Source organism: Uloborus diversus, unplaced genomic scaffold, assembly GCF_026930045.1.
Source record: "Uloborus diversus isolate 005 unplaced genomic scaffold, Udiv.v.3.1 scaffold_187, whole genome shotgun sequence".
Taxonomy (NCBI): Eukaryota; Metazoa; Arthropoda; class Arachnida; order Araneae; family Uloboridae; genus Uloborus; species Uloborus diversus.
The window spans coordinates 191,493-216,830 of NW_026558337.1; the positions used below are offsets into that span (position 1 = coordinate 191,493).

Here is a 25,338-nt window from a genome sequence, read left to right on the forward strand (position 1 = left end):
GAAGGAGTTTGAAGGGCCCTCCAAAAAAATTTCCCAAATGAAAGAGCAATGGAGGAGTTTTGAAGGAGCGTACGAACCCTGGATATTAAAGCACCGTTTATATGTTTCTTTTTTATACATTTTTTAAATTGGTCTCTGCAGAGTATAATACATTTAACATTATGTGTTCACAATAATATCAACATATTAAATAATGTAACTTAATGTCAACATGTAACAACTATGTTTTTTCTGTTTTATGCTTTTTTCATACAGACCCTTCAAAAAACGTATAAACGGTGCTTCACTGTATTTATTTAGGCATCTAAAAAAGGATAAATTTTAGTTAGACCTAAATTTGAAATTTGCAAAAATAGATTATAAAAAAAATTAACTCTTTAATGAAAAATACTTCAGCTCAGGTTTAAAAAAAAAAAAAAAAAAAAAAAAAAAAAACCATTCTCCAATTATAAAAACACACATTATCTTAAATGACCTATCCATTAAGTCATTTTTCACAGGATGTAGAAGGAATATGTACATTCTGGGATTCTGGCATTGATTTTACCCTTTATACAATGACATAATACAACATGAATGCATTGCCTATGAATTTAGTGCCACATAAGCCTCATTGGAACTACAGATAGGCATCTCTTAACCCCTTCAAGAAAACCAGTTTTAACTTCATCCATTATAATGGGCCATATATGTATAGGCAGGGTTCGAAAATACAGTAGCCCCTCGTTATATCGCTCATTTGGATATATCCCTCTTTTCTTTTGTCTCCGGAAATATTAAAGCTTAAAATAAGAAATAAAAACTTTGCTTTAAGTTTGAAACCATTTCTGAAAACATATGGTATTGCTCAGAGAAGGTATCTTTCTTCTTTATTTTGTCATTGAACAAAAGCAAGCTGTTCTTTTGAATTCGCTGGAAAAGCAGCAGCACTTCCTGTCATCCGAATGTACATACCAGAGCAGTATATTTCAGTTTCAAGTTTATAAACTACTTGACATCTTTTGTATTGATACATTGCTTTTATAATGGGTGAGAGACATCAAGCAGGTGTCATACTAGCCCATGTAGAACAGAAAAAGAGCCCTTCTTTTAGCACAGAAAAGATTTTTGCTTGGTTGCACAAACCAGGTTTTGCATCAAAGAAAGGAAGAATGATCTGGACGGGCAAAATAGTTTTCTGTAAACAATGTGACCTCAAGTCAAACAGATTAGAAAGTCTATTGGGAATAAGAGGGTATTGAAATGCTCATTGCTCACTCTTATCTCAAGGTAACTCAGAAAGATTGTCTTCATTTGCCATTTGATGTTTTAAACTTTCTGACAGTGAAAATTTACTTAAATTTCAATCTTGTTTAAATATTAATAGGTGTGATAGTATATTCGTGAACTACATCGAAACATTAGAAAATCATTTCAAAAAGAACGAATGCTAATTTACTTGTGTGTTGGACTTATGACTACTTTTAATGACCTCCGTTATACCACTCTTTCGGATATATCGCTCTTTTTCGTCCCCCGAAAAGCGTGATATAACGAGGGGTTACTGTATCATGATTTCGAAAATATCAGATATTTTGATATATATCTGATATTTTCAATCTGCACAAACAAAAGTCTTCAAAATAGTAAATGCATCCACAAATCACTCTTTATTTTCTTACATTATTAGAACAATATGTAGACTTAAAATTAATGTTTCTTTCATTATTTATAACCTAATATTTCACTTACACTTTTATCAATTTTAATAGGGTTAATTTAGAATTGTTTCACTCATTTTTCTTCTGTTAGCTACTTTTACAGTTATATGATTCAGAAATAAAAAAAATGCATTAGTAAATGCACAGTCATAAGACATTTTATTTTTTTCTGACCAACATTTAACTAGACACTCATAGTATGAATTAAAATTATTACTTTACTAAAAATTTTATGAATATAAAATACTAAATGAAGGAATAATATATTACTTTTATTAATGATGTAATAATACATCATAAAAATATAGTACATCTTTTTGGTTATTTTTAATAAAAAATAAACAATATTACTATGTTTAATATGATTTTTAAATTAAAAATAATGTAGTTGAAGAAAAATATCAAAAATATCATTTTCAAAATAATTATTGGATATATATTGCAATATATATCATGATATATATCGGCCAACCCTGTGTATAGGACTGGAGAATTTTGTTCCCAAGTCAGAGAAGTGGCATCATGAATCATACCTCAACTTTCTTTTTCCATTTTAAGTCACTCACATTATATTATAAAAGGCTAAAATTCATGGAAGGGTCGCGAGATTCCCGCCAAAATATTTCAAAAACTCTTCTTTAAAAGAATCCCCAGCTGGAAGACAGCTGCCAATGAAAGATTCAAAAATCTTCCTTGAAATTGAAACGCTTTTAATTGTCAGTAAGCAAATTGGGAAAATTGTACAAAAAACACAACAAATCAAAAACTTTTCCAATTGGAATGCATAAACAGCAGCAACATTTTTCTGCTCATCCCCTCCCCACTTCCTTCCTTAAAATTGACAACATTTTAACAAACTACTCCAGAACTAAATGAGTTCAATGCAAAAATCTATTCTTAAACAAATTCAATAGGGAGTAAACAGCTTTACGGTTTTTACAGGTGAACTGCCAATAAACAAAAATGGCAGATTCACTCTTGAATAATTATTACCTTCATTAAAATTTCACTACTGGATGCCCCTCAAACACTGGCAAAACTACTGAAGAATGAACTGCTCATTTTTCTCTGATAAAATGAGTTTTTCAGAACCAAAGATAGAATCAATTTTTATAATTTCCAAAGGCTAGAAATTTGCCAAATGATAGATATCTCACTCCTGCATAATACATGAGAAATTTTACTTACTTATTTAAGATAAAATAGAATCTGAGTTTGTTTATTTTCTTTTCTTAATACAAAACATGTATAAAATATGAAGATCATAACAAAAAAGGAAAGAAAAACAAACATTTCTTCAACTCAAAGCGATCTTTAAAACTATCCATGCTCGTAACTTTAAAAACATGCTTATTTCTAATTAGGCTATATAAGGCCAAGTAAATGTAACAATACATCACTAACCTTTGATGTTCATTTTCAACTTCATCAGGATTTTCATTGTTTCTACTACACAAGAAAAAAGTTCATATACAATTCTTTAGGGGAATATATAAACGAAAAATATTAATTTAAAGCGCAATAATTGTAATTACATATGGCTCAAAAATGAATTAAGTTGCACCATCTCAGGGGGAAGAAATACAAAAAAAAAGCTAACTTGATCCCATTAAACGCATTAATAAGAAATTAGTCTAATAATCAAGCTCATATACCTGCCAACTTCTTCAAGCAGAGAAAAAAAAAAACTGGAAAATATTTTACAAAAAAAAAAAAAAAAAAAACCCACAGGATTTTTTTATTTTTTTTATTTTAAAAACAGCTATGTAATTTGGAGGTTAAAAGCTTACAAATTACAAATGAAAATAACAAAGTCAATCTCATATCTGCATATATATTTCAGAGGACCATAACTCGGATTTTAAAGCCCATAAAGCAGATTAGGGAAAAAAGATTTTAGTTTTTTCCCTAAAATCATTTAGGGAAAAAGGGTTCAGTGTAAATTTTTGCGCTGAAGGTTTATTTCAAAGTAAAAACAGAGTTACACACTCAAACTTGCTTATAATGATCCCTGATTTAATGGAAAAAAATCAGAAATATTTAATTAGAACAATGTTAAGTTTATAGGAGCATAACTTGCTTTCGACAAGCAAATCCAGTTTAAAGCAAGTATCTTTTCTAGTTTACAAATGTTTTAATTGACTTCCAGCTGAATCATCTCTTGGGAAAATTCCTTTAGGATTTTTAAGACAGCCAAAAGTTAGTGGTAAGTGAGAGATCCTATTTCTAATAATAAATTCAAAGAGAAATTTCAAATCAATTTGCCATACTTGAAAAACAACACACATCAAACTATAAGATAGGGATCAGAAATTTAGTTTACTTTAGCAGTAAGCCTTTTTTTAAGCCTGTTTGAATTAACAAGGTCTGACAGTATTTGAAATATTAAATATTTGTTGATGACAATGTTATCACTTCAAGAATGTTGTGGCTGGGCTTAAATTGCATCTTATGCAGATGAAAAAAATATACAATGGAAGCAATGACTAATGACTATCATGACAAATGTGAAGCTGCACCACAAGTCTCTATAGCTTTTTATGTGCAGAAAAACTTCCAAGGTTTTTCGAAGCCAGAGGTGCAAATGACAATATTGAGTCAAAAGACACCCGAGAAAGAGACAAATAAGACAGTTCAAAGCCAAGAACGGGTCCAGTAATTTTTCAAGGAAGGACGGTTGATTTTTTAGCTTACCTATATATTTAATTAAAACATGGGAGGGGGGGTGGCACAACATTTTTTTTTCCTATCGGGGAAAATCTCCATACTCTTTTTTCCTAACATTACCAAAAATCGTCTGATATTTTATCTTTGAACTTCAACTCTAAAAAATGTCTCAGAAGGAGATTCGAATTTGAACAGTATTGCTTTCCTTAAGGTCGTCAAATATGGCCTACATTTGCGTTTTTGAGACTTCAACTGGGAAAATTTGCTGGTGCGGGGTCCCTTAAGGGAGGTGCAATCACCCCTCCTTTGTATCCCTCCTTGTTCAAAAGCAAATTAGCCACCTTATTTGGTACTGACAGAACTGATCATGATTGGCAAGTTTTCACCATCCAGGAAAAACCATGGGAAAAAACAAGTCCCCCCCCCCCCCCACTCAGCAAATGGGCTTCAGGCTAGATAGGAAGGTTTTTTGCAAAAGTTGTCTTCGTCAAAAAAAGAGTTGGCAGGCATTACAATGTTTTTTTTTTTTTTTTTTCAAATCATACTTAAAAACTTGACAAAGTAAATATATTAATTAATCTTACATTCAAATCAACTTATTAATCAAAACAATAAGGTCAGCCCATTAGATTTCTTGAATATTGAAAATCTGATCTGCCATGACAAAAAGACCCACTAGAGAAATCTTTGTGGCAGCAGTGATGAGATAATTGCTTAAAATTTAAATATAGGGTTAGACCTTGGGAGAAGAAATAAATCAAGGAGTTCAGAAAAAACTTCAAAGAATCTATAAAACTAAGTTTTTATGATGAAAAAAAAAAGGTAGGGATGGGGGGAAACTGATCTTATTGGGATTCAGGCGACGAATCAGCAAGAAATGTATTAGAAGCATTTGAGTTTTTTTTTGTCATGCATTGTTATTAGTTTATTTTGATATTAATCACCATTTTTGCATAAATCCTCTAGTATGAGGAAAAAAAAATTCTTGCAAAATTAGAATTAAATATCTGCAGAACCCTTGATTTTCATGCAGATAAAAATTTGTTCCAATGTTCCAAAGTAGGGGAGACTTCAAATGAAATTTGGTTGTCATCACTGGATAATGCTTTTATTAAATACAAAAATTTCAAAGCAATATAAATATAGCAAATGCAAAGCACATTACAGATTGGCAAACTTTCAATGCAAATAAAATGTTAGTTTGAACTGCAACTTTTTAAGCAGATGTTATTTTGGCTTGGCTCTGGCAAATTTTTTTTAATCGGCTATGCGTCTCCAGTTCACATGCAAAGAAATTATCTATATATTCTTCGTTTATATTACATTAAAAATTTCTGCTTGCATTAAACTTATGCTGTACATAGAAACTTTAATAAAGATAAATGTTTTCAGATAGGCAATACTAAAAACCAGAAAAATAATTAATGAAATAAAGTTTTAATACACCATGTTTTGTACATGAACGAAAAAAAAAAAAGATAAAATAATTGCTCTTTGCTTCATGTAGATTAAAAACCTCAGTTTCAGAATTTCTGACGGATTCTCTGGAAAATTTGCGATTGTAATTTTTTAATAGCTATCAAAATACTTGTAATATTTAAAAGGAAAAACATGGCACGTATGTACTACATAACTATAAGTAAGCAGGATAGCTAATAATGAGAAAACTTACACCTCAGTTCATATACTATTTGCAGAGTGATAAAATTGTTAAATCATAAATGCGTCAATTCTCTGTTGTCAATGTTCCCCTATTCTCTTACCCCCCAATCCTCTATTCTCATACTTTCCAGGAAAAAAGGGTGAAGGGCTACATGCAAATGTCTCCATACCTGGTTCTGCTACAAAATTTTCCAATGGAAAAGCATCAATTAAACCTTGCTTCTGTGGCAAAAATTTCGACATAGCGAGGGGTTCCGAAAAATAAATTTTGAAATAACTATAGAAAAAACCCTTGAGAGTTTTATGCAAAATGCAGGGGGAAAACTTTTTTCGAGACATCAAGGGTTTCGAGATAAGGAGGTTTGAGATATCAAGGTTTGAATGTATCATTTTAAAGTTCACTAATATTTTAATAGCCATTAAAAACTTATAATCAAATTTAACAGGCAATCTGTAAGAAATTCTGAAATTGTAAATGTACATGAAGCAAAGAAATTATTTGATACTAAAAACATGATATATTATTTTTTTTTATTTCATTGATTATTGTAATAGAAGGCCACATTAAATTTGTAGTGTATCACAAGGTCCCATGAGCAAAACCTTAATGATTGTGAAACCCACTCAATTTATTAATAGACACTAAAAAACTGTTAGTAGCCAAGAAGCTTTTTTAGAACATTTGATATCAATTTTATAACTTGATATCTGCTGGAAATTTTGATTTACTTGACACAAATGAAGACTTACCTAAACATTAGTGAGAAGCCTTATACATAAAATTTTAACTAGTATAGTAAAATACTATCATTTTGCACATCATCAATTTCTAGTAAACCACCATGCAATATTTATTTTATGACTTGAAGGATTATATCGGCGCCTCAGCCCAACAGTAAGATATCTTAAGTGTTATTTCTGGGATATCTTATTGTTGCTCAGAGGCGAGGATATGTCATTACGTTAAATTTTTATAAACTTATAACTTTGATTTAATGCTTTCCAGAAAGAACCCAGACATGAAAGCAGACCTAGTGCCAATGTTCTTGACTCTGTTTAAGTAATAGGACATTTGTAAATATTTTAGAAGTAATGCTTCATTGGCGACTTTGCTCTTGGCATCAAGATAGCGCCATCGATACATTAGCCAAAATTGAGATACACAGCCAGATTGGATAATATTAACCAGGAATCTGTCCCAGAGGAAATTCTCGAGTCCTAAACGATTCTTTACAAAAGAAATCAAAATCTGATCAACCAATACGAACCTTTTAAATTGTATTTTTGAAAGTAAATTTGGAATCAAAATGATGTATAATTCTGTGTATCAGCTGAAATATTTTAAATGATTAAATTAGGAGGATCTTAAATGCAGATCTGCTAATTTCACAAAAAAAAAAAAAAAAGCCAGCACACTTCAGTTGATGCTTGCGCAAACGATAAATCACTAAATCTATGCAAAAACTGTGTTTGTTGTTTCAATTTCATTTCTTTTTTTTATCATGGTGGAATCAAATATCAAGATCAACAGTAGTCTGTAGCATATTTGTTTTAGGAAATGCATTCAACTGCACTCTTTTAATAAAATTAGCATTATATCAGTGAATTAGACTGCAAACAAATCGCTGGTAAGAAAAAATATAATCACTTTAGATGGGATAGGCATAGGCGGATTTAGGACGGAGTTCCTGGGGGGGGGGGGGGGGGGCAGGATTTTTTTTAGCAACATTTTAAATTGCCCTCCGCCCCCTGTTTTGGTCTGTTTTCCTGTGATGCATAAAGCTATGCAGGGTTTGCGTTTACGCGCTATAGCGGGTTTTTTACGCAAATTCGCGGGAAAGGGACGCAACTTCCGCGAAAATTCGGGTCCTAGGGACCCAGAACACCCAAAAGATAAAAACCAGAAAAAAAATTGTGGAAAATGCTGAAGATCTATCTAGTGAATGCTTTTAAGCTTCAATGAATCAACAGAAAAGGATTAAAATGACCCTATCTCTTTATCAGCTATTCAAACATACCCCTACTGTTGACCAGTGGATGGAATTTTAGTGATAAGACTGGAGCTTACAGTGACCTCCTGGGCAGAGCTCAAGGAGCAAAATATTGCAAGTTCATAAATAGCCCATTGTACTGTATTCTAAGAATAAGTTCTCCCTCAACTTTTATCTTGGGGAAATTCCTGAAAACAACAATAAAGATCAAAAGTAAGAGTGGTTTCAATGCAATCTTCAGGATTGATACAGGACAACTGAGTAGTAAAAGCTTATCTATTTTGCATTCACCTAACCAGAATTACTTTTGAAAATTATTATCTTGCATCCTCAATAAACGGATGGGTGAAAAAAAAAGGCAAACATTTTCCCGATCGCGCAAAACACAAAGTTCTGAACTTCATTTTTCTTGTTAAATTACTTATGAATATGAATTTTATACAAAAGCACTTTAACCTTGTTCATTTTCTAATAATTCACCTATTCTGTAGGGCTATTTTTATTTGGACTCGGGTCATTTTGAAAATGGCGAAATTTTAAAAGTAGCACCAAAGCCAACACAGATATTTTAAAAGAGTCAAAATGAAGTCAAATTTTCTAATTTAAGATTGCAAATGGGCAATTTTCATACTCATGTGAGAAAATGTTTCGTTTTTGCGATCTCGATTTTTGCGTTGGGTTAATTCGCTTGCGATTTTTTTCTATTTCTATGAAATTGCCATTGATAATTGATGGAGGGGGGAGGGGCTGTTTGCTTTTTTTCACCTAGAAAAATGTCCATGAAAGCAAAGGTTAAGGGAGTGCTTTCTGCTTGATCAATCAAAGGCATTTATTTTTTATTTCATGGTAAAATCCAACTTTAAAGTAAATTTTGAGTTTACCTCATTGTAACTGACTAAAGAGTTTCTCAAATAACTAAATCTTGCAAGTGTATTATTTGAACATATGATAATCACAGAAAAAAAGGGCAAAATTAACCAATTTAGTTTATTTCATACCTTTTTCAAATAACTATGTGGATAGTTTCTTTTCCCTAAGTATAAATAGTTGTATATTATTCAATTATGTGCTAAGATTTTCTGTTTAAAATTTAAGGGACTCATTTTTTTCCGCCAAAGGACCCAAATCTATTTCATTAATGGGTCCTTGGGACCCAAGTTACGGATAGTTGAGCGCAAACACTGGCTATGCTTTACTTTTTTTCGGGTGTCGTTTTCATTACTGTCTGTTTTCATGCTGTCCTTCTGAATTGACCTTAAGAGAGGTGACTGGTATCAAGAAAGTGACTCAAGGCTCCCTTTTAAGTGGAATATAGAATATCTCCAATTTTAGTTGGTTCGGGACTTTCTCCCCAAAAGAAATTTTGTAAAATGGATATGAAATTCTGCATTTTGAAGCCTTATAAGGGTTAATTGGATAAACAAAAATCTCGGGGAAAAATAGACAAATATTTTTTTAAAAATAGTTTTATGATTTAAATGCGCTTTGTGATGTAAGTTAATACTTTAAAAGAAATGCTGAAACTAGTTTTTTCAAGCACTTTCCATTTTTTAAGGAACAAATCATGCAATTTTTTACAAGTTACGGACCCACTTCAAAGCAGTGGCCCGAAGCTTTAACTTGTTTATCTTATAGGCAAATCCGGCCCTATATGTAATTCACTATTACCTGCAGAAATTTTTGTCATTTTTACGAAATTCTTCAGTTTTTACGGTTAAAGGATTTTTACAATTTTACCAATCTGAACGTGTGAATTCAGAAGGCTCTTCAAAATCTTTCATCTGTAACACAAAATATCTAGTTTTTGAAATCATACAAATTTAAAATAAACATTCTGAAAAGAAAGAAAACAAATCATAACAAGTAGATCGTTCTGTAAGCGCAAATGGGGGTGGGGGGTTCCCTTTTTTTAGGTTCTAATTTAAAAATAATTGTCAATTATTATAAGTGTTGCAGCTCCCAGTAGCAGAATCTTTCTAGCCAGTCTGCGACACTATTTTGGGCAATTGAAAATAATCTGCAGCATTATTATTAATTTTATTTTTAAGTTTTCATAAAATACAGAAGTCTCTTGTAAAGGTTAAGACTCGGAAATTTTCCAACGGGCCAGCGGCCACTGACCCGAAAAGCTTAGTGTCGGCTATTGTCGCCGAGTTTTAAAGCATAGGGGGGGGGGGGGGGGCAGTTTTCCCTACTTTCATAAAAATAAATAGAACTCTGCATGCTATGAGAAACAATTATTCAATACATATTTATTCAAATAAAGTAAATTTAAGTTTAAATAGGTTTTTGATTTTTTTTTTAAATGAATAAACAAATAAATTAGTAAATGAGAAGGCAGGAAACTGCATTTTAGATCAATGTTTCAGTTTATAGCAAACTTCCAAATCAATGAGGATCTAATACAATTGTGCAGATAACTTACATTTTTCATGAAAATCATTAAAAAAAAAAACATGATTTATTGTACATTTTATGTTGTCTTCAATAGTTTGTTTTGAGGTAAACATCCAATTCTGTTTTTGGAAACTTAGGTAAGTAATAATCTCGTCTACGCAAAAAATTCATGATTATAAATAGATTTTTGAATTTGTTGCATAAAAGTAATAATAAATTTAAAATCCTTAAAAAACTACAACTTAGATGAAATAGTCAGTTTTTAGCACATTAGCATCTAAAGCAATGAAGATAATATTTTAAAGATAAATTTTTGTATTTTTAAAGACAATAATTAAGAATTATCCGAAAAAATGGCACATTTTGCCTAATTTTCAACAGTTTGCATTGCAATAAACATCCTCTATTCTGTTTATGAAAACGTAGGCACTTAAAGAGCCTTGCACGCCAACATCTTCGGAAAGACTAAACATGGCGACTACGCCAAAATTTAAGATATAAATTTCTGAATTTGTAGCAAAACAAATTTTAAAATAAAAATCCTTATGAGACTACACAAGTTGAAAAGTTATTAGCACTTTTGCGTCCAAAGCAATGAGGATAAGGTGAAGTTTAAATATAAAATTTTTCATTTCTCAAAAAAATGTTTTAAAAAAGAAAAATAAAAACTATTTGCTGCACTTTTCAAGTTATTTTCATTAGTTTTGCAGTTATAAATAAAACATCCAATTCTGCTCCCGTTTTGAAAACTTTGGCACTTAAACATCTATCTACTTCGATCTTGTGAATAACCAAATATGGCGACTATGTTTCTAGCTGAAATGCTGTTAAGCATCCATTGCCTTTTCCGGTCAAAAAACGATCTTTGAAGAGTTGTATTTCTTTTTTTTTCTTTTATTTATTTATTTTTTCTTTGTTTCTTTTTGTTCTTCGGTAAAATTATCTGCAGGCTGCTGAAAAATCTGCGACGCACGTCTCGCAGTTTCTGCTACCGGGTTGCAGCTGAATGCATAGCTCGTTTAGCCTATATTTTCATTTTTATACTTGCCCAAATGGTTTTCAGTCCAAAATAGTGAATTTAGGCATATTTTCAGCACCCCAGTGACAGCTGTACTATTTGTATTTCTTTTTTTTTTTCTTTTCTCCCATCAGAAAAGGACATTTGCTATTCTCTTCATTTTCATTGAACTATTCGAAAGAGAAAAAAATAATTTTTTTGTTTTAAGATTTTGGAAGATATGTTGTTACTATTTAAAGTCTTCCCAAAACTGGGGGGCATTGCTCCCTATGCAACCCCTCCTATAAATCCACCCATGCCCTTCTGAACTAGTCAAAAAAAAAAAAATAATAATAATAATAATAATAACAATAATGATTTTTTTTTAAAAATTTGGAAGATATGTTGTTACTACATAAAGTCCTCCCAAAACTGGGAGGGGGGAGGAGCATTGCCCCCCTCTGCCACCCCATAAATCCGCCCATGGGGATAGGGTTATCAGAAGCGGCATTTAGCCTAAGGCATTAACCAAGTGTTGATAGCAGACTCAAGTAAAATTTTCGAAAGCCATGAGTAAGCTTGAGCTCTGTAAAAATTGTCAAATATGCATACAGAAATAATCGAAAAAAAAAAAAAGAAAATTAATTTTAATTCTGAAATTTTGAATTCAAATTATGTTTTTCGCAATCACGAACTGAGACAGGACCCTATCCGTTGGAGTTATTGTTTCTAGAAACATCTCCTGTCCCCCCCCCCCCCCCAAGCCTGTCTCTCCTCCTGGGCAGTTACGTGTTCATAGTTGTGTAAGTGTAGGCTTGTGTGTGCGTAGACCTGTGCACAGGGATCTGGCCAGAGGATATTTGGGTCCGTTAACGGACCCTTCACAAAAATCCGATCAACCAAAACCAAAAATCCGATCAACCAAAACGGACCTTTCACAAAATCCCGACCAAACAAAACGGACCTTTCACAAAATCCGGATCAAACAAAACGGACCCTTCACAAAATTCTGATAAACAAGATCGGATCTGTCACAAATTGTTTATTGAAAGAGCAAATCTGAAAGCAAAATAACGCATATTTCTGTGTATAAACCGATAATTTTTGGAACCTTTTTTTAAGTCAAATTAGAGGGATCAGCTTATACAAAATCGGCTAATTTTGAAAAAAAAAAAAAAAAAAAAAAATTGGCACTCTTGCGATTCTCCTGCAAGCGATAAATAATTGCTACTGCCAAATAAATATCATGGTTGTTTTGTAGTAAGTTACAGGCCCTAAAGCTCTGGATGGAATAACTGAGCTGGCAGTGTAGTTTATAATAGTTGTTTGTTTTTATCACAGCTAATTAGCAGCGGTGTTGTAAACTTTTCTGAAAAGGCATTGGTAAGCATTTTTCTCCACGCACTCATGATTTAACAAACAATAATAATATGTATCTGCGAAATGAACTTAGAACTGCAAAGGCATAGTAAGGGTGAGGAAAAAATATGATCGCTTAAGATAGGGTTACCAAATTCAAAATTATCACCACTTAGCGTTTGGCGTTGAACCTTTATAATGACTTGATTAGAAAATATTCTCATCATTTTGCCAGCTTGTCAATAGTTGCGTTTTTACGGTGGGTGCGGTGTGATGTTTAATTGTTATTTTGGAAGAAAATTATATGGGTTTTGATTTTTCGATGCTAACAAGGATGATTAACTTTAAATAAACTCTTTTAATTACCGTTTTTTTTCTTTAGATGTCTACATTTTGAAATATGCAATCTTTTAACATCCGATATGAGAATCATATTTTGTTCTTTTTTCAAGCTAACTTCGCTTTATTAGGAGTCAAATAAATGAAAAGTCTCTTTATTTCTGTTAGAACTCTCATTTCAAGTTTTTAAAGCAAAATTCCATTTTCTGTTATGAGTCAAAAATGAAAATGCTGAGATGGTTTGTTTTATTTTATTTTTTGGGTCAACTGTGTCCACAGATATTAATGAAATGGTTATCATAGGACTCTAAAATGCAATTTTAAAATAATTTTATCAAAAATATTTCTTTTACAAGCCGTTTTTATACTTTTGATGCCTTCACTTTGAGAATTGCGATCTCTTTGCATCCGATATGGGATTCCGATTTTTCGAATTTTCGATGATTATTACGCTTTTTTAAGAGGTAAACAATTGAAATATCTTTTTATTTTTGTTAAAATCAGGGAATTTATAAGTTTTAAACGAAATTCTGTGCTTTTTAACAGTGTCTTGGGCCAAAAAGTTGAATGCAGAACCCTATTCTGTATTTTATTTCATTTATTTATATTTTTGTTACAATTATTTTAAATACTATACAGAAATATATCTAGTATAATTTAACATAATGTAGAATGTTAGATAAATATTGATACTTGAAAGAGCGATGCCCCCCCCCCCCCCCCCGCCAAATGTCAGAAAAAAAATCCAGTATGATTTTCTCGACATAGAAGAGGAAAACACTCAACTTTAAGTTTAATTGATGCAGTTTTGTGCCATCTCTAGTTCTAAAATTTCGTTTTAACAAAAAAAAAATTTTTTTTTTTTTTTATTATTTATTTATTTATTTTTTTTTTGCGAAATTTTTTTGATTTTTTCACAAAATTAATTCATTTTTCACAAAATTATTTGATTTTTCACAAAAAACGGACCCTGTGAAAAATCCTGGACAGACCCCTGGTGCATATGCACGTAGGCGTGTGTGTGTGCGTAGGATATGGACGCTTCTGACAAGGAGAAGAGGATAGCTTAGGACCGGAGAAGCCGTGCTGCTCCGCCTGCAGAGGACGGAGGGTAGTGGTGCTGCAAAGGCTTCTGGTCCAAGCTGAAAAAGGCACGGACCTAAAAAACGGTCAAATGAGAACAATAAGCAATCGTGATTGCTCAAAAAAAATCTAAAACTACAGTGGGCATTCTGGAACCGATGAAAAGTAAACCTAAACATAGAAAGAGAAAGTCGTTAAACAGAGAGCCGACAGTATATATAGCTTAGTGAATTAACGAACGAAGTCTGATGAAGAAAAATACTTTTTGATGGAAAAGTTTTCTATTTGTATAATTATAATAAACAATACATTCAGTTTCTTTTTTTGAAGCAAATATATTAAGACAAAATTTAAATGTCCATGAAATCACTTGCTAGAAATAGCCATTTACAGGGAAACTTCATATTCTACTGACCTAGACCTTGAGTACGATCGCCGTCTTCTAAACGAATGTGATCGGGAACGACTGCGGCTCCGGCTGTGAGTTCTTCGCTCTTCCTCTACTTCCTGCGGCGAAGGGGATCCTTCAGCAGATGGGGTTTTTTCTTCTAGAGACTGCCTTTCTGAACTATTTCCAACAGCATCAGGGCTATTCTATAACCGTATAAAGTGATAAAAATTAATAATTTGCAGATTCTATAGCTAGGGCAAACCTAACCTGGCATCGTCATTAAGCTAGGACCTTCCTAGCCTTCACAATACTGCCAGGTTAAGTTTATCCGAACTTTATTTAACGCATATAGTCAGTAATCTAATTAGACAATAATCCTTAAACATGCTAAAATGTGAACAATTATTAAATACATCTAAATCATGTAAATGTATCCACAAGAGTTCCATAATTTTCGAACCCATATTAGAAAAAAAAAAAAAAAAAACAAACAAATATACGACTTTGAAATTAAATTGCGATTTCATAACCAAGTATAACCTTAGTTGTGATTTCATCATCCAAGTAAATCAAGTCATTGTTTAAAACTTATAACATTCATAAAATATAATCCTTATATTTTGCTGCATTGATTATATGATGCAGCAACATAAAACAGTCACACGTTCTCAGAAAATACAATTTTAAGTCAGAAATATTTAAAACATTACAATACAAACCTCACGATCACTCATATTTATTGTTTAGCAATCTCAAAATAAAAAAAAAGTCTAAAGAGACTGAACTCCCAAACAATTTCGAGAATCTCCCACAAAGAACAAAACAACAAAATGGCTTCGCTTCTTAGAAGACTTGATCAGGACAGGACCGCACTTGTAACGCGGGTAATTTTTCTTTCTTTTTTTAAAAAAAATATTTTCTCGTCCAAAAAAAATCTTAAAACAATTTTTTTTAATTTAATAACATTTTATTACAATATTTTACTGACTGCGTCCAGTTGAATAGTTTATTACATAAGAATAAAAAGTTTGCTGTTACTGCCAGATTCGAGGCTAATAATATGGAGAGACGTCTAGTGGGGAATGTGCAAAGTTTTCCTTTCTGATAGCGGCTCGGTTAACAACAACAGTTGATAATTTTTACTGTGTACTATTGCATTTTCAGAACTCGATGAGGAGCATTTTTCATTTATAAATTAAAAAATTCTCCTCATTGAGTTCTGAAAATACAGTGAAACCTGTGTATAAGTTTCAGAAGTTAGTTTTGCTTGTAAATGGGTTTCAGCCCGTAATATTTTTACTCAAATGAAATAATTATCTAAGAATAAAATGTATATTGTTTGTCAGAAAAAGTAATAGGGCCGTGGTAGCCCGATCGGTAGAGTGTCGGATTCGGGGCCGGAGGGTCCTGAGTTCGAACCTCGATGGTCAAAGACCCACCGTTGTCATTAAAGGGGACTGGGCGACGTTAAATATGACGTCCTCCAAGTGAAACGATACCTCTGAGGGTGCTAGCACCAGGTAGCTATTAGCTCCTGGTCTAGTTTTAAATTCTCATTAACTGTTCGATCCGGTGATGGTGCTGCTATCTATTGGTATAAAAAAATAATGGAGGCAAGGCACTTAGTATGCAGTCCTCGACATAAAAACAGTTGTAGTCAGATGTGACTCGGAATCGAAATCGAAATCAAAAAAGAAATATACAAATACAAATACAAAAGTGACGACCAGCAACAGGCTCTGGGCCCAGCTAGACTGGTCTTAGTCAATTTACAATCCCCAGTGATGATCAATGGCCCTCTTGAAACTATCTACTCCCTTGCTCATTACCACCTCTTCCGGTAAACTGTTCCAAGGTTCCACTACCCTGCTAAAATAATAATTTTTCCTAACATCCATGTTAACCTGAGATTTAAATAGCTTAAAACAATGACCCTTTGTCCTGTTTTCAGTGCTAAACTTCAGCCCCGTAACATCTTTCATTTTAATAAATTTAAACAACTGAATCATGTCCCCTCGGTTTCTTCTTTGCTCAAGGGTGTACATTTTTAGCCTGCTAAGCCTGGAATCATACTCTAAGTGAGAAAGTTCATTTATTAGCCTTGTAGCTCGCCTTTGAACCCTTTCCAATACATTAATGTCTTTCTTAAGATAAGGAGACCAAAACTGAACAGCATACCCCAAATGAGGTCTTACCAAACTTCTATATAAGGGCAGAACTTCTTTAGATTTGTTTGAAATAGATCTATTGATAAACCCAAGCATCTTATTGGCCTTGTTACTAGCAATGCTGCACTGTTGGCTAAACTTTAAATCCTGACTTATTAAGACCCCCAGATCAGTAACTTTGTCTGCCTGACTTGACTGAACCTTGCAAATAATAACTTGTACACTTATTCCCATGCCCTAAATGTAGCACTTGACATTTCCCAACATTAACAGCCATACCCCCATTTATCAGACCACTCCGTAATATGATCTAGATCCTCTTGCAGCTGTTTTGCTTGTTCTTCATTTTCTACAGTTCCCATAACTTTGACATCATCTGCAAAACAATTCATGTTCCCAGAAATATTTTTGTGAATATCATTCATAAAAACAATGAACAAAACAGGCCCTAACACTGATAATAGAGGAACCCCGCTTAAAACCTCACTCCAATTAGAATAATTTTCCCTTTACAACTACCCTTTGTTTCCTTCCGGTCAGCCAGTTTTTTACCCAAATGAAAGTTTTCCCTCCTATTCCTATATCAGTTAATTTGCTAAGTAGAGCAACATGCGGTACCTTATCGAAAGCTTTTTGAAAATCAATGTAAACAACATCTACAGGCTTCTTATTGTCCAAAGCCATGGTAATTTTGTCATAGAAATGTAATAAATTAGTTGCACAAGATTTACCTTTCCTGAAACCGTACTGAAAACTAGTCAATAGATTATTAGTCTCTAGAAAATTTACTATCTTAATTTTTATCAATGTTTCAAAAATTTTGCAAACCACCGAAGTTAGACTCACAGGTCTATAATTTGACGCACTCCCTTTAGACCCTTTCTTGAAGAGTGGTGTAATGTTAGCCAGCTTCTAGTCCTCAGGCAATGTCCCCGAGTTATAAGAGGCATTGAAAATATTTACGATTACATCTGCTAATTCCTCTGCACATTCAACTAAAATTTTTGGATAAATATTATCTGGTCCCGGAGCCTTAATCTCTTTAATTTTTTTCAAATGAAGTAAAACGTCATCCCTGGAAAATACAAAGTCCTCAAGCTGTACTATAGCTTGTGTCTGGTTGATCCTTGATGTCAACTGTTAAGATACAGTTATCGTTAAAAACACTTGAAAAAAAGTTATTAAGAACATTTGCAATATCACTATCGTCCTGAATTAAAATTCCGTGCTCAATATGGCCAAACCAGTGGCCCAATATGACTATTTCGAACTTTCCCCGAATTAGTGTATGCAAAAAAGCTCTTGGGATTCCTGTTTATGTTATCTGCCAGTCTTTGCTCCAACTCTCTTTTCTGAATCCGTACCAAATACTTAAATTTACGCCTTGCCTTACAATATTGGAGCCTATCTGCACTGTGACCAGTTTCTCTAAACCTATGAAAAGCAGCTTGCTTGTAATTTAGAGCGTCTTTAGTTTCCCCGGAGAACCTCATTGGCCAAATTTTAGTGTTGACACCCTTTCTCCTAAAAGAAACATAATCCCCAACCGTTTTCGCTAGCTTTTCCTTAAACTCTGCCCACTGAAGATTCACATCCAGAAGATTCACCAATCCAGAAGAAAAAACTACTTTCAAACTCTGCCTAAGTGCCACAAAAGCAGTATTTCTGAAATTGGGCACAAACCTAAAATTCTCTACTTTGTGCGTATCAAATTTAATCCCGAACCTAATACTGTTGTGGTCACTGTCTCCGATGTGTTCCCCTACACATAACCCCTGAACCTTCAATATCACAGAAAACTAGATCCAAAATCACGTCCTGTCGAGTACCCTGAGTTACAATTTGATCTAAAAAAGTCACCAATTACTTTCAAAAATTCCTCTTCTCTGCTATTACTATGGTAAAAATTATCCCAATCAATTCCTGGAAAATTAAAATCTCCCATTATAATGACTGACCCCTTGCTTGAAATGTCACTAATAATACTAAACATCTGTTCATCTTGACCCTGGCTTAAGTTGGGTGGCCTATAAATGTTCCCTAAACGTAGTTTATTGCCCTTATTGCTCATCAACTCCAGCCAAATCATATCAATCTCATTAGGTTTATCATTAATTACCAATTCATTGCAAGTTAAAGTATCTCTGACATAAAATAAAACCTCACCACCTCTTTTACCTACTCTATCTTGTCTAAACAAATTATACCCAGCAATAGATAATAAATCATCATCACTTTCGGTAGCCCATGTCTCGGTAACTCCAATAATATCCAACCTCTCGTCTATTGTTATGCTTTTCAACTCTTCCATCTTGTTCCTAATACTACGAGCATTTGTATAAAAAACCTTAAACAAGCCCATCTTACCTTTATTTAATGCTGCGCGATTATTTGAATCCCAACTGTTAAAATCTTTTCTCTTACTAGCCACCCTATTTCCGTTTCTACTAAAATCCCAATAGTTAGTACCCATTCGAATTCTGCTCCTTAAAGCATGCCCCCCATTCCATATATTTTAGTTATTATGAAAACTATTTAAAGTTTATGCTCTGAAGCTGCGTATTATTTATGATTCATTATTCGCAACTCCAGCGCTAGAATACGCTACCTTGAGGTGATTTACAAAATTAAAGAAAAAGGTAAAACAATGTGTTCCACGTATATCTGATGGTAAACATACAGTGACTCCCAAAAGTGTTCGTACGCCTACGACTTTCAGTGAAATAGGGCCCTATCCATTGGTTAGAATTAACATTTCGGAATAGGTATTTAATTATAAGATCTATTATTGATCAATAATCAATATTCAATCAATTTTCAACAAAACGACATAACATTTTTTAAAAACATATTAAACCTTAATTTTTTAAAAATCAAAAACCAAAAAGTGCCGGAAATTTTATCTCACAAAAGTCTTCATACACTTTAAAAAATGTCTATGTGTTGTCTAAAGGCAACACAGTATTCTTCTTGGATACAACATACAGAAGTAATAAATAGAGCAAATAAATTTGTTTCATGTTATCAAAATTAGAGGATCATCTTACAGACTGATTGTTTTGTTAAAAATAAATGTGACATTGTAAATAAAAAATGATGCATAAAAGTTTTATTTATTTTTTCTTATGAAGCAGGGTTGAGTGATTTAAATCAATTGATTTAAAAATAATTTATTAACTAACAAAAATCATGATTTTTAAAAATAAAATTTTTAAAAGTTTAAAAGGCTGAGTTTGATGGAAAATTTCAATGAACTATCAAGTGTTTGAACCGTTCTGTTGAAAAAAATAAGTAAAAAGAAAATGTTTTAAGCTGCTTGGTGTCGGAATGCGTATATTTATTACAATTTGATTTATCTAATGCCCACTGAGCAGTTGTTTTATTAACTATTTTTTCTCCCATACTTGACGGTTTGTTCCTTCAGCAGCCATACTCAAAGGATAAAAACCGTCCTCAGATATTAAGTGCAAAAAACTAACTACCCATCTAGAACAGACGGGAAATCCCGCTGCAACAGCCCACATATGAAAAAGAATAAAACAATCGAAAGGATATCGTTTTAAAAAATGATAAAGGTAAAAACAGTTCTTTGAATAAGCGAAGCCCCCCCCCCCCCTCCCGATGTAAAATAAACACATTATTCAACTAAAATGACTAAACTCTCTTTAAAAACGAAAAAAAAAATTCTTTGCAATTTGAAAAATTTTGCCAAACAAATAAAAAATACAACAAATTACATTAACAGTAAGTAGCATTAAAATGTAAACAAATGATCACGCAACTGTATTGTTTATAGCCAAATTCGCCAAGTCACCACGTTACTGTAATCCAGCCGATATTTCGATGATTGGGAATCTGGCTATCTTTCTTCACTGGCGTCAATTTTTGGCTTCAGCGGCCGCGCGAGAGTTGTTTTTCGTTGCTAATCCAAAAAAAGAGAACGGAAAACATCTATTCACATAGGGTTACTATAAATCAGCAGGGTCAGTGGCGTACTGGGCCGCCGGGATACCGGGAAAATTCCCGGTGCGCCGGTGCCGAAGTAGTTTTTTTTTTTTTTAATGATTTTGTACTAAATATTATGACGCCCAAATTCCACAAGATTTATTGTGTGATAAAAACAAATAAGACGACTTGACGTCATAAAACTACGTAATAGGAGTTTTTAAAATCAAAGTTTTATTCATCATCGGTTTCTGTTTTTCTCATTCTCATCCAAATTTTCCTCCTTTCCAAATTTACCTATTTCCCAAAGAAAAAAAATGGTAGCGGAGTTTTTTTCTTCCTTTTCAAAATAAAAGTGACATATACTACTTCATAGGATTTCATTTTATTTATTTATTTTTTTAAGTATCAATTCACGAATCGTAAAAACAACCATAAGTAACCATTCAGCGCCGATTTGAACTCAAATGAAACAAATAAACCTTTGCATTAAAAGTCTTGGCTAATATGGGCGCCTGTATGCAAAATTTTAAGGGAGGCTCAGATATTTCCCCCATGGTTTAGCAGGAAAAATTCCTCATGGAAACCGATTTCGGTACAGATCAGAGTTATTAAAATTTGAATTTTCTAATAACTTATTCATTAATGACTGATAAATAAATGTTTTTACATTTTTGCAAAGAAAAAGAACTAACAGCAAGGAAATTCTAATTTCTGGGGTGGGGGGCTTGATCCCCCACTTGCCTCCCCCCATATGAGCACACTTGTTGACTAATGCTATGGTTCCAAGATAATTTTTGAACCAAGGCGCCTATTTTGGACATCTAACTTTCCCATGGCGCCTTTCTCTCAATAACTCGGTGACAAGCAAAGATTTTATTCCGGGGGGGGGGGGGGGGGGAGTAGTGAGGGACTAAGGACGAAAAATTTTTATATCGTCTTGGGATCGCTTCCAACGATATCTCCTTCTCTAGATTCACTACTGATATAACTAATCATAACTAACAGCATTGCATAGCACTTTAGTGTTATTCATGATTCAGAAGCGCTGCGGAATATTCCAACAGTTTCATAATCTGCGTTGCCCGGCTTTGCGAGGTCCACCTTGAAAATAAAAATTGTATCAAGTGACGCATATTCAACAATCATGTTTAAATAAATAAATTAAAAGAAAACATCATGCAAAATTTCTCTCCCAAACAATGACGACAGATATTAAAGAAATTAAATCGAGAAAGATGGATTTTAAAAGCGTAACCATGGAAACACAAAATAAAATAAGTTTAAGGAATTGAAATGCGAATGAAAATGTTTAACAGTTTGAATGGGAAAGAGATTTTTTGAACTTGATTTAAAAAGGATTGTAACTTTTTTTTCCCCTTTCGAGATAGAAGCTTAGTTTTTCGACCATAGGTCGAGATGGATCTGGAGCAAAAAATATCGCTTTTTCCAATGGTGTCAATAAAAAGTGAAGGAACTGTCCCACAGTTCATTTTTTTTAACTGTGTTTTTTTTTTTTGCTCTAACTTAATAACTCCCGCCGTAATTAAGTTAGAGCATTGAAACAAATTGCGTAGAACGCGGAACATTCTACCCTTTCCAACGATATATAATATTAATATATGTGCATGCAATTTTTCACCCCCATATTCGGGATTTTATGTCAAAATAGGGACTATATTGGAATTTAAAAAGAAACTACTCGTCAAATTTTTTTTTTCAAACCTGTCTGTAATCCTTTCCGGGGTTAAAAGAAAGATGCTGCGAAAATTTCAGCGAAATCGGCCGGGTAGTTCTCGAGTTTACCGCGTTTAAACAAACAGACGGTTTTTGGAAACTTTATTTTATACTATCTAGAAGGATGTCTGGTATGCGACCGCGTAGGGCGCCGAGCAGAAAGGGAGGGGGGGGGGGCGAAAAGAAAGGCGAAGGGAAATTTTTTTCTCGAAACAATCTTTTTTCCCAAGCTTGTTTGCATTTCGCCGCCTCCCCCCCCAAAAAAAAAAAATTAAAATGTTAAAATATGTTTCATGATATTCTGAAGTATACAGTTGCGCGGCGATTAGTAGCTCTCCTTCCCTAACATCACTGCAGATAGCCTAAATGCGCTTTTTACAGCTACAATTTTTCGGGGAGAGCACAGCCCAACACACCCTCTTTCTAAGAAAAATTGGATATTATCTACAATTGCGTTTTTAAAGTTTCAATTTTAAAATATGGTCGCGGAGCATCAACGAACCTCTTCAGCCCCATGGGCGGATTTATGGGGGGGCGAGGGGGGTCAATGCCCCCTCCAGTCTTGGGAGAACTTTATACATGGTAACAACACACCTTCAAAAATGTGGAAAGAAAAAATCATGATTTTTTTTCTTTTTTTGGAAAGTTTACAAGTGAAAATTAAGAGAATAGCGACTTTCCTTTTCTGATGTGTGTGTGTGGGGGGGGGGGGGGGGACACCGTACACTGTATTACAAAGAGTAAAGCTGTCACCGGGTTGTTGAAATGTGTTGAAAACGACTACTTTGAATTGAAAACCATTAGTATATGAGTGAAAATATGAGTAATCAGCCTTTATACTTAAAATAATCAACGACTGTTTCAACAAATTGGAAACTAAAACAAAGATTTAAAAAAGAATCGGATTTACCTATAAACTAAACAAGCTAAAGTTGACGGCACACGCTTTGTTGAAGGCCCCCAACTCTGGAAAATTTCATGATTTGTTCTTTAAAGAAAAGAAAAGTACTTGAAAAAATAAATTCTATTTTAAAGTGCTTGAAAATCTTGAAAATTTTCAAAAGTGTGGATACAAACCATAAAAATTTATAACAAATGATGAGGGGTAGGGGGATAAATGCCGAAATGTGTCAAATTCAGCTCTTTGCCACATCTTGCATCAAAAATATAAAAATCATGGTTCTCTCGTTTCTGTAGCATATTACTTGAGATAAATTTTTGTGGCTCGCATTTTTCATATATTGCTGTTTATTTAATCCCGAATGTAGTAATTTTGGAAATTATTTTGCAGTACTTGCATTTATCTTACTTCTTCGGCACATTGTTAATCTGTTCAGTCCAAAAGGAAAAAAAAAACACTACCTCTATTATTTTTTTTCGTTTTTTGTACTTGTAATTGAAAATAAAAAGTTGTTGCAATGAGAAATCAATAGCTTTTTCTTTTTTTTTAAACTTATAATGTTGTTGTTGTTCCTGATGCCCCTTGGAGCACCCAAGGTAATGAATAACGAAGGCGTTAATCCACTTTTGAGGCTAATATGAGCGGCTTTCGTTTGACTGAGCCCCATTTTAGGTGGAAGTCCGACGTTTGCTCAGACACGTAAGACAGATAGCACAATTCAGATTTATTACAATACAAGGAAATCAGAAGAACACCCAGGGCAGTAGGCGGGAATCAAACCCATGCCTCTCTGCATGCAAGCAGTTGCTGAGCAACACCACTCGGCCACCGAGACCCCAAACTTAAAATAGTTGCTTCTTACAAAGTTAGAACAATACTGTAAAACAGTGCAATCAAGTACTAAATTTCAGAGACTGGAAAGGCCAATTTAAGTGCCTTAAATAATTTTAACTGTTTTCAAGTCCATGAAACGGATTAGATGAGTCTTTGAAATTCCTAAGCAAAGTGTGCTTCAACTTTATTTCTTATGAAGTGTATAAATTATGAATTGTCCAAATGGACCTATTTTCTAAATCCATACACCATTTCTTTTAAAACATTTTTTTACTATTGATCATTTTGCATTTAATTCCTTGTTGTATTTGTCGGTGGGTTGGAGGCGTGATCAAAAACTGATTGAATTGAACCGACAGCCAAAGTAAGCGAATAACAATGCATAATCTTCTATACTTTCTCGCTTTTTCTCTCTGAGAACTGCTGCAATTGATTTGTCAACCCAAAAATAATTTTTACTGTGTATTATCGTAATTTGCAAAAGAGTATTTTGCTATTTGTCTCCAAGATTTTAGTAGTTCCAATTGCCTAAGGCGTCAAAATGCAGAGTTTCATATCCATTTTACAAAAAATCCTCCAGGGGAGAAACCCCCGGACCCCCTGAAATTTGAGATATTCTATTCCCTACTTAAAAGAGACTCCATTTTCCACCGTAGGCCTTATGTATAATGCATGGGGGGGGGGGGGGCTTTATAGAATGGCCTTTTTTTGCAACCGATAGAAAAGTTGATCACACTACCAAAGAGACCCAAAACCTGAAATAGCTTAGGGGCACGCTAAGCCTAAATCCAGCCAGTTGTAATCAATACAACTAATAATGCTAAAAAAAAAAAAAAAAAAAATGCTGCCCCCCCCAGGAACTTGGTTCTAAATCCGCCTATGTTCAGCCCCTAAGATTACCTTTGACAATCTAGAATGCACTTTTAAAATCACAAATTACAACATTTTCCGGGATGAGCCTCGATCTCCTTTCCATAGTACAACCAAAGATCGTCTAAAACTGTGTTTAAAGAGCTAAAATTTCTAAAAAGTTCAGGGGGGGGGGAACCCCGGACCCCCTTTCATTATCATAATTGTAGATAACAATTTAATTTTAAAGTTTCAATTCCGGAAAATAGACAAGGGAGCGCTCCCTTTCCTTTCCTGCTCCTAACATTACCAAAGAGC

The 25,338-nt window shown here is 33.5% G+C and overlaps 1 protein-coding gene across 4 annotated transcripts in view; it reads right to left on the reverse strand.

The window, feature by feature from the left end:
- The window catches only part of LOC129233144 (transformer-2 protein homolog beta-like), a 39,350-nt gene extending 23,908 nt beyond the window's left edge, over window positions 1-15,442 (reverse strand). For 2 of the 4 annotated variants that reach the window (XM_054867208.1, XM_054867207.1), the window contains exons 1-3: window positions 15,306-15,442; window positions 14,611-14,789; window positions 3,105-3,149 (exon numbers count right to left, since the gene is read on the reverse strand). In XM_054867208.1, the coding sequence (XP_054723183.1) occupies window positions 3,105-3,149; window positions 14,611-14,789; window positions 15,306-15,320 (239 nt within the window). In that variant the 5' untranslated portion in view covers window positions 15,321-15,442. The remainder of the gene's footprint in view (window positions 1-3,104; window positions 3,150-14,610; window positions 14,790-15,305) is intronic. The other 2 variants (XM_054867210.1, XM_054867209.1) reach the window with 1 other exon arrangement.
- Between the last annotated feature and the right edge of the window lie 9,896 nt (window positions 15,443-25,338).